The following is a 9,715-nucleotide window of genomic DNA, read 5'->3' as shown; positions in this document are numbered from 1 at the left end:
TCTAAAATCGGGAACAAACCGTCCTCGGGCTCTGATTTCAGGGTAGGGAGTTCCAGGAATTGGTCGAGTACTTTCTCCTGGGCTGGCCAACAGAGCTTTGTGGAAACGGATGCCTAAGCAGAAGTTCACAGTTCTCGCTCTGAAGTGTAAATGTGTCGGGAAGCGGAGATCGTTAACTAAAACAAAAGGTACTAAACACACACAGGCACACACACGAATGCACGGCTCCCTCCGCGGCCCCCGCCACCCTCACCACCCCTCCCGCCGCCCGCAGTGGCCCTGGCCTGTCCTGCCTAGCCCTGCGCCTCGCGCCATGCCACCCGCCGTCCCCTTCCCATCTGCCCACCCCAACACGCCCCTCGGTTATTATTGTTCTTCAGAACGTTTCCAGGCCCTACTCAGAGTTACATTTGCTCAGTGCAAAGAAAAAAATAAAAAAACCAACAAAAAAGCCAAAACACCGAACGTATTGCTTGTTTCGCTTCTAGAAACGTATTGGCTTCGAGTCCGGAACCGTCTTCCCATACTCCGAAATTATTGCTTCGAAGGGCCAGCGGCCCGAGCAAACGTGGGGCCCTCACTGTACCAGCACAAACGTGCCCCGCGGGCCCGTGGTCAGGTCCTCCATCTCGCAGTCCGCCTGCGGCAGCCCCGTAGCCACAAAGCCAGGGGGCAGCGTGGCAGTGGGATGGGTGGCCGGGGCGCGGCTGATGTGCAGGTGGGTGTCCAGGAGCCGGGCCGCCGAGGCCACCGGGGAGCCCCCGGCTTGCAGGAGGTGGGCCGGCAGCAGTGGGCTGGGCGCCAACCCCAGCTCTTTCTGGAGTCCCGACACCAGGAGGGCGCCGTCGCACGGGGCGAGGACCAGCGGAGCCGGGGGCAGCTGGGGGGCCGGCGGGCAGCTGGGCGGGCCTGCCAGGTGGTGCTGCAACTGGAGCAACCTGGAGGGGCACGAGGGGGCGGGGAGGGGGACCGGGTCACGGCTGCCCTATCCGCTGAGCCGCCCAGCAAGTCCTGCCGCCCGGCCCGGCGGACCCGCTCCCGGGGCTCCCCACCGCCGATCCTCCGGCCGGAGCTGCTCCCCACGCGCCACTCTGTGCGTGACTAATCCCCTGAGCAATTCCTGACATTTCCATACTGCGTCTGGCTTTTGCAGCAGCTGAGATGCCAACCAGACGTGACATTCTTAGTCACGGCCCCCCGTCCCCCCACTTATGGGCGGGCCTCACAGTGAGGGCACCTGACGGCTCCCCACCTCCACCACCCTCTACAGGGAACGAGGCCTGACCTCGCTCGCAGCCCTCCCCAGGCGCTCACGAGATCGCACGGACAAGGGGACCAGCTAGAGAGATGCGGTCACTCAAGAGAGCCGGCTGCCCGGGAGCGCTCCCGCGGGGACCCTGACGGGCGCCAAGCACGTACCTCTGCTGGTGTAGGACCTCTTCCAGCAGGCTCCGGCCCTCCCGGCCGCTGGCCCCGCTGCCGTGCAGGCCCGGGCTCTGCGCAGGCAGCTGGAAGGCGCTCAGGCCACCCCTGGAGGCACGGCTGGAGCAGGAGGGCAGGCACACCTGGCGAGCCAGCCCCTTGATCTTGTTCAGGCCCAGGAGCCCTTTGGTCCTCGCGTTCTTCCTCAGCTGCTGTCGGAAGGCTTTCAGCCCTGGGGGGGGGAGGGCAGGCGGCCGGGATGGTCAGCGGGTCTCCTCCCCAAGGCCAGCGAGGGGTTTGCAGACCGCGGGGAGGTGGAAGGAGGGACCCGGCGCCAATGTGAGGGGACAGATGGATGGCCTGCCTTCCTGCCGGGGTCGCGGGTACCCTTTGGTTACCTGGCCGCTTCTCGCTACAGCCCCTTCTGGGGCACAGGTACAAGTCTGGGGCAGACGAGCCTCTGGGGAAGGAGGGCATAAGCACTGCTTTGGGACAAGGGAGGGAGCCCAGGCAGGCAGGTGGGAGCCACCGTCTCCGAACTAGGAGGGACTGGGCATCCAAGTGTCTACTGGGCTTTTCAGACCAGCCACCAGAAGACTGGGTGAGCTTGTCCCGGAAGAGCAGGACATCTAGAATCTGGGAGCTCTGCCGCTAGGCCAGGCCCGGGTAGATGCTGGGGACATGCCATCTGCCCCAGGACAAAACAATGCCCTCCATGGCCACAGGGCATCTATTGGGAAGGGGAAGTGTGCACAGAAGCAGAAGTCACCTTGAGTGAGCGAGGTGTCCGACGCCCTCCGGCCTTCCTGGAAGCTGATGGGGAGCAGCGTGACCCCTCCTGGGGCCCCCTGAGCCTGCAGCACTGGGGTGGCAGACTGGGCCCCCAGGAGCGGGGAGGCCAGTCTGAGAGGGGAGCAGGTGCCCACCAGCCCCTGAGCGGCCAGGCGTCCACCGAGCCCCGCCGGGCCTTCGCCCGCTGAGGTCAGGCAGCTATCGGAGCTGGCGCCTTCTGACGGGCTCGCGGCAGAGGATGAGATGACTATACCTGGGGAAGGAGCACGCGCTCTTGAGGGGGCCCTGATGCTCCCGAGGCCAGAAGCAGACCCCCAGGACCCAACCGTTCTCAATGGAAATCACAAGTGGCCACAGCTCTGGGAGAGGAACAGGCAGGGACACCTTCTCCGTGCCTGGCGCAGCCTCTCCCTGGCCCGTGGGTGCCCATGTGGCCTGAGGACGGGGCGGGCAGCCATACCTGCCTCCACGTATCTACCCTCAGCCATACTGCAGAGGGGCCCACAATGGCCAGAGGCTATCGGAGTTTGGGAGCTGTGACAATGGCCGGCCACCACGAGCGGGCAGTGGTCCCTGCAGCTGACTTGGGGTGGGGAGGTTCTCACGAGGTCACCCAGAGTCTGGACGGAGGACCTGCCCTCCCAGCCCCCAGGGGCAGTTAAACCCCACAGTCCTGCCACCAGAGGGCCATGTGCAGTCTTGTGCCATCATCTGTGTGGCCCAGGGGGGCAGAGGCGGTCAAACAAGTGACCAATCTGGACGTGTGTCATCAGAAACCGCCCAGCAAGAAACGTTCACATCACATCGGTGGGTCAGAGCCTCAACCGTCAACCCACCACTCAGGCCGCACTCTAGGCCCGCGTCCCTGGCCCGCGAGAACACTTACACGGAGGGGCGCATGGGGAGAAGCAGGTGGAGACCTCGGCCAGTGTGTGCCTGCGGCCCGTGCCGCCGGACAGGGGCTTCTGGGCCTCCCGCTCCTCCTCCAGGCCCGGGCCCTGCCTGACTTCCTCTCCAACGGGCACGTCCAGCAGGCCGCTGGGGGAGATGGAGCGATGCCGGAACACTCCGTTGCAGTTGGCGTCCAGGGGGAAAAGCAAGGGCTGCGAGGGGACAGACACAGACCAGTGACTCCCAGGGCTCCGTGGGGCCCGGGCAGGGGGGACGTTGCTATGGCTGGGAGAACCCCTCCCCTGACGGCTACCCGGTGAAGGTCACACACCTGGAGGGAGCTGAGGGGGTCACAGTCCGTGTCGGCCTGCAGGACAGACTGCCCCAAGGCCTGGGGCTGTGGGCACAGCAGGGAGGATTGGAAAGAGTCACTGGAGAGGCCTTCCTGAAGCACCTGTGGGCAGGCAGAGGACAGACACCATCAGGCAGGCGGCTCTGGGGACCGTCACCAGCAGCGTCACGAGGAAGACCCCACCGGCTCTGCTGTGGGGCTGACAGACATCAGTCGCTCACTGACTGGGCTTAGGACACAGGCACCCTCCTCTCCAAGGACACGCCGCACGGGGTGACCAGAAGGTGTTGAGAGGCCAGATCGGGGACGGTTAAGGAACAAGTGGCCATGGAGCGGTGCCTGACCCTCAGCAGAGGTAGCCAGTGCCCCCTCTGGTCCGTGGCTCACACAGGAACCCCCCCAACACCCATGCCTAACGGGCGGGAGATGTGGCCTGGGGGACCGTGCGCTCAGCGTCTGGCTCCCGGGCCTGTCCGGGCAAGGGATTTCGGGCGGGGGCGGGGGCCACCATCCAGAGCAGAGCCCGCGAAGGGGACGGTTCCCCCACCTCACAGCTGCTGAGGTCGGAGCTCCTGGGCCTTTGCGGCCGGGCGGGGCTGGGCCGGGCCGCTGGCGGGGTGGGCCGGCGGTCCTTCAGCCGCTCCAGGAGGAGGTAATAAATGGCAGCAAAGTGGTTGTAGCTGCTGTTCTGCAGGGACTGGGGGAGGCGGAGAGGAGCGGGGTCAGAGCGGGGGTCAGGGCCGGGGGTGGGGGGGTGGGGGGGAACAGGGAGGGGCTGGGGAGTGGGGGCAGGGCCTCGAACACTGCTCCCAGGGTTATTCTTGGGTGGCCCAGAAGGTCCTCTAGAGGAGCGGACAGCTGGCCCTTAAATTAGCCCAGGTTCCCGTTTTAACTCGACGGGCGAGCGCCCGCTTCTCGCAGGGAGCGCATCCCCCGTCGGGGCACCCGCGGGGCCGGGGCGGGCCGGGTGCTCACCTCCACGGTGCGCTGCCGGTCGATGCCGAGGCTGTGCATCACGCCCAGCACCTGCTCGTCGTAGCGGCCCAGGCTGGAGGCGTAGCCGAGCGTGGGGAAGGCCGAGCAGGGGGGCCGCGGCACGGAGGGCTCGGCCTGCATCCAACGGTGCTGGCGGATCTGGGCGATGGTGATGCGCTTGGCAGGGTCCACCACCAGCATGCGGCGGATCAGGGTCTCACAGTCTGGGGGAGGGGGACCTGCTGAGCCTGGTGCAGGAGCCAGCTGCGGGCACGTGCCCACCACCCCTCGCCCGGTGCCCGCCGCAGCCCTGCTGGGGACCAGAGCCCCTTCCTGAGGGCAAATGGCCAGGGACGTAGTCCTGCTAATCGGCCCAGACAGAGGGAGACTTAAACTCTACAGTGACTGGGCCAGCATCCCCAGTGCTGGGGCCGGCAGGGGACCCGACACCAGGCCCTTTCCAGAGGACAGCAGAGCCCAGGCACCCACATCCCCATAAGTAGGGCACAGGGAAAACACCTAGTGGGCTGGGTTTCTCCCGCGGGCAGCTGACCCGCACACCTGACGGCACACTCTAGCCCAGTCAGGTGGCAATTCGGGCGACCAGTTCCTCCTCCCTCTCCAAAACTCTCCTCCTGGGGGACGCGACAGTCCCTGCAGCAGGCCGGTGGCGGCGCCTACCTTGAGACATGAAGAAGGGGATGCGGAAACGGCCCTCCAGCACCCGCTGGCGCAGAGCTGGCAGGTTGGGCCCGTCGAAGGGGAGCGAGCCGCAGACCAGGACGTAGAGCACGACACCCAGGCTCTGCGAAGGACCACAGGCTGCCTGTCAGTGCCCGCGCCCCGGGCTTCGTAGCCATTCCCGAGAGCACTGGGGGCCCCGCACGCCGCACACGTGGGCTCCTACCCAGATGTCCAGCTGGGGGCCTTCGTACTCCTTCCCCTCGAAGACCTCTGGGGCCGCATACGGGGGGCTCCCACACCACGTGGACAGGGGCTCTCCTGACTTGTAGAAATTCCCGAACCCGAAATCTGAGGGACAAGAACACGGGCGGTGAAGTCACGGTAGAAACATCAGGGCCCAGGTTCTGCAGCTGTGTGTGCGAGCGGCCCAGAGACTCTGGCCGGTGGGCACTCCCCACCTCCGCCCCCACGAGGCGGCCGGGCCCGGGCCCCCTTGCCTGCCAGCTTGATGTCCATGCTGCCGTCCAGCAGCAGGTTCTCCGTCTTGAGGTCCCGGTGCACGATGTGGTGGCTGTGGCAGTACTCCACGGCCGACAGAATCTGCCAGAACTTCTTACGCGCTTCGTTCTCGCTGAGGTGCCCGTTGGAAGTCAAATAATCTGAGGAGTGACAGCCCAAAGCTAGAGCGCGACACCCTGAAGCCGGCCGCCCTCTGGCGCAGCGAAAGAGCGCCACGGGAGCTCGGGAGGGGTGGCCCGGGAGGCTGGAGGGGCGGCTGAGGACAAGTTCCCAGGTCTGTTTTCACCAGATACCAAAAAGAGGCATGGCTTACCGAACATTTCTCCATTCTTTGCGAACTCGGTGACAATATAAAGCATATCCTTTGTTTCCATAACCTAGAAACACAAAGACCTAACGTTTAACCCCACGGAAAGGGAACATACCCCGGGTGTGAACAGAGCACTGGAACCCCTGTCACTTGCTAACCTTCCCAGGACGAGTGCATCCAGTAGGTTTAAGAAGGAAGAGAAAACACACACTTCTGCGTTAAAAGAACAGAGACGGGATCCTACGCAAAACAAGAATTTGAAACATCGGAGCGGAATTCTGCACCAGCCCGCCTAGCCGGCTGCGCCAGAACCCGCCGTATCACGGCGCTCGCCCAGCGGCCTCGCCGCCCCGAGGCCTCAGCCCGGGACAGCAGGATGCCGGGAGAGCGCCGCTGCGGCTTTCCGCCCGAAGCCTGGCCCGCAGCCGCCGAGCTCACCCGGACGCCGATACCCGCTTCCCACCGGCCTCACTGACTTGGTAACTTAGGGGCTGACCGGCGGTGCCGCCAGGTGAGAGACCGCTCTCTGTACCAAGACCCACTCGGCCCGTGTGAACAGCAATACCCAAGGTCAAACACACCCGCCAGGTGCACATGCTGATGCGAGAATGCGACCTCGCTCCGAAAACCCACGTTTAAGAGGCTTTCAGAAACAAGGTAGAATTCAAATCTGTGGCACTGCAAGAAGCAACGCGCATCCCTTTATTTTAAAATATTTCGGAGAGAGACACACAGAGACAGCATATTCTTACGGAGGCAGGCTTCTTTAAGGTTCAAAATATAGTTGTTCCTTAAAAAAGACACTTTAAAGACAACTGCTTTCAGCCATAAATCTAACAAGAAAGGGGAGGCGGTGCAGGCCAGGAAATTTTAACCATCCCGGCCCTCGGTGTGTGTAGCTGTCGCGAGTAAGAAGCCCACGGTTTATCCCTTCCCTCAATTCAAGAGACAAGAGAAAGAACGAAGACTGAACATGTTTTGAGGTTTAGAAATGCTCAAGGCAAGAGGGAAGTGTCTCCCCAAGGTTGCGGGCCTGGGCCAGCCGGAGGAGAATCACACCGGTGTCAGACCGCGAGGAAGGACAGGCACGACCGTCCCATGGGAGCCGCTGCTCTCCAAGCCGCTCGGCCACCAAACACCCCCCGGAAAGGACGGTGAACTCCGGGGACGCGGGCTGTGCGCCCTCTAACTGGGCTGCTCCGCACAGTGGGCCGCCGGGGGACAGGAAGCCCAGGAAGGTGCGGCCTGGCTCATCCCTCTGGCAAAGTCAAAAACAGGGTTCAGCCCTCCTGCGGAAACAGGCCAGGCACATTTCTCAGGCACTGACATCAGGGACCATGAGGAAACTTCTTATCAGAGCAGCACGACTTGGAGATGACACAGGAACAAAGCCCAGCCAGCGCGGACAGTGACGGGCGCCCTGCTCTTAATGACTCTGAGTAAACGGTCATTCCGGGGAACACAAGCCCAATGACGCGGCTCCCGTGGGGTAATTTTCTATTCTAATTCCCTCTCCTACCACACCATACACCCAGCCTTGCCAACTGCATGGGCACACACGCACCCCGTGCCACGTTCATCTCAGAGTCACAGGCCTTCACGACAATCACCGAGCGGACCTTACGCCCAGCCCAGCTGGATGGAGCATTGAGCATCTGCAAAGAACCTCTTCTGCAAGCCGACTGCCCCTCATTTGCACAAGCCGGCAGCTGACTCCAAGACAGCTTCGCTTGCTGCCCTAATTAAATCAACGCTTACATCCCAAAGACATAATTTCTTAGTTTCAACACGATAACAAAAATCAAGTCAGAAGACAAACCGACAGGCGGACAGGGTGAGGCGTGTTCCTAATGTGCATTAAATGGCAAGTTCCCTGTTCTCGCCAGGGCAAAAGCATTTCCCTCTCTCCATTTCTGGCGGAAGAGTTTAAAGGGGAAGACGGATGATCACTGCAGCCTTTGCAAAGGTAAGTTTACAAAAACTAGCAAGAGCAGCCGGTTTTCAACTTTAACAATTATCTGCAAAAGCAGACAGTGTCTCGTTTCACTAAAATCTGTCCTTCTACACGAAACGCTTGACTTGCGACAGTACACAGATCTAGCTGTCTGTTTTCATAGTAACATCTGAGCTCTACGCATCTAAAACGGGAATAAATGCCAACACTAAGTAACATTTTGATGAAGCAAACTTCCCATTATGAACCAAAAGCCAGAAAATAATTGAAAATACATCTGAAGACCTAACAAGAACCAGTTTACTCTACACACCCCCTCCCCTCCCTGACTGCCACAAACACCCAAAGAGGGGCAAAATCCGGAAACTGCAGGCTTCTTGCGGAGAACACCCTTGCAGGGACCCACAGGAAAAGGCGAACTTGAGCCCTTACCTGGTATAGCTTTATGATGTGAGGGTGATTCAGAAGCTTCATGATCTGAACCTCACGGTAGATTTTCTCCAGGTTGCTCGAATCTAATCGGGTCTTATCAATTATTTTTATTGCAACCTATGGTTTAAAAAAAAAAAAAGGATAGTCTGTTTAAAAAAAAACAACACCTTTTGCTTACACACTATATTTTTTACAGCTTCATTTCTAAAACACTTTACGGCCCCAAAACATCAAAAAAAGTTGGAGGAAAAAAATAAGCAGAGTGACCGTCAGCAGTAGTTAAGACAGTCCGAGTTGAGAACGTGAGCTACGTCTCGGGGGCTCCCCGGCTCCGCCGGCCCCGATATCCGCACAAATTACTCGGGATCGTGATATACAGCGTTTTCTCTTCACCGGGACTGAGAACCGTCAGCGCGGGGCCGGTCCGCGATGGACAGGGGCTCCCCCTCCCCGCACCCCGGGTGGGAGCCCCGGGCCGGGGCCGCCGCACGCACCTGGGTCTTGGTGACTCGATGGCGGGCCAGCTTCACCACCGCGAAGTTGCCCTTGCCCAGCGTCCGCTCCACGTCGTAGAAGCCCACGCGGAGGGGCTTCTGCTGGCCCTGGCCGGGGCCGGCGGGGGCCGCGCTCAGCTCGGACATGATCACCATGGCTCCGCGCCGCACCTGCGGGCCGCCGGGAGCGCGCTCAGCGCCGGCCGCCCCGACCCGCCCGGCCCCGCGCCCCGCACCCCGCCGCCCCCGCGCGCTGCTCCGACCCAACCTCCTCACCCCGCCGGGCGCGCACCCGCTCCCGCGCCCGCCCCGCCGCCCGGGGCCGCTGCGCTCGGGCCCCCGAGACCCCCGGCCCCGCGGGGCGCCGCGACCCGCTCCCGCGCCGACCCCCCGCCCCGCCGCCCGCGGTCGGCTGCGTCTCGGCCGCCGGCCCTTCACCCCGCGGGGCCGCCCGCTCCCCCGCGCCCCGCCGCCCGCGCCGTCCCGACCCCGGACCGCGAGCCCCGGGGGCTGCTCGCCCGCCCGCCCCACAACAAAGGGGAGCCCGGCGGCGGGGGCAGCGGTCCCGGCCCGCGACCCCCACTCGCGCGCCTCCGGGCCCCAGAGCCCCGCGCGGCGCCGCAAACCCGAGCCCCAGAGCCCCGGCCCCGCCGCCCCGAGCGCAGAGGCGGCCACCCCGGCCGTGCCGCCGCCTTACCGCTGCCGCCCTCCGCGCGCCGAGGCTGGGCCGCCGCTCGCCCCGCGCTCCCCGCCGCCCGCTCGTTCGCTCGCGCTGCTCGGGCGCCTGCTGCTCGGGCTGCCGCCGCCGCCGCCTCCTCCGCCGCCACCACCGCCGCCGCCCGGGCCGCGCCGCATGTCAGCTCTGAGGCCGCGCCGCGCGCTCGGGCCGC

The 9,715-nt window shown here is 63.5% G+C and overlaps 1 protein-coding gene across 1 annotated transcript; it reads right to left on the bottom strand.

Annotated features, from left to right (window-relative positions):
* Nucleotides 1-326: 326 nt before the first annotated feature.
* Nucleotides 327-9,570, bottom strand: SIK1 (salt inducible kinase 1). Its single transcript, XM_032865256.1, has 14 exons — nt 9,523-9,570; nt 8,826-8,996; nt 8,332-8,448; nt 5,949-6,012; nt 5,614-5,775; nt 5,340-5,464; nt 5,114-5,237; nt 4,433-4,656; nt 4,005-4,154; nt 3,437-3,559; nt 3,101-3,317; nt 2,192-2,467; nt 1,420-1,654; nt 327-938 (listed from the first exon to the last, which is right to left on the bottom strand). The coding sequence occupies exons 2-14, from the start codon at nt 8,979-8,981 to the stop codon at nt 578-580; spliced, it is 2,334 nt and encodes a 777-aa protein (XP_032721147.1). The 5' UTR covers nt 8,982-8,996; nt 9,523-9,570; the 3' UTR covers nt 327-577.
* Nucleotides 9,571-9,715: the final 145 nt, after the last annotated feature.

This window comes from Lontra canadensis, unplaced genomic scaffold (genome assembly GCF_010015895.1).
Source record: "Lontra canadensis isolate GAN:19392208 unplaced genomic scaffold, GSC_riverotter_1.0 scaffold29, whole genome shotgun sequence".
Classification (NCBI taxonomy): Eukaryota; Metazoa; Chordata; class Mammalia; order Carnivora; family Mustelidae; genus Lontra; species Lontra canadensis.
The sequence above is the reverse complement of the archived record's forward strand: the minus strand, read 5'-3'. Positions and strand labels throughout refer to the sequence as shown.

Bases quoted from the DNA above. Each gene is read 5' to 3' on its own strand.
- SIK1 (XM_032865256.1), bottom strand. From the start codon at position 8,981: ATGGTGATCATGTCCGAGCTGAGCGCGGCCCCCGCCGGCCCCGGCCAG. The intron at 8,449-8,825 runs GTGCGTGCGGCG...TTTAAACCATAG, and splicing joins ATCGAGTCACCAAGACCCAG to GTTGCAATAAAAATAATTGA. The intron at 939-1,419 runs GTACGTGCTTGG...GTGCCCCTCCAG, and splicing joins GAGGTCCTACACCAGCAGAG to GTTGCTCCAGTTGCAGCACC.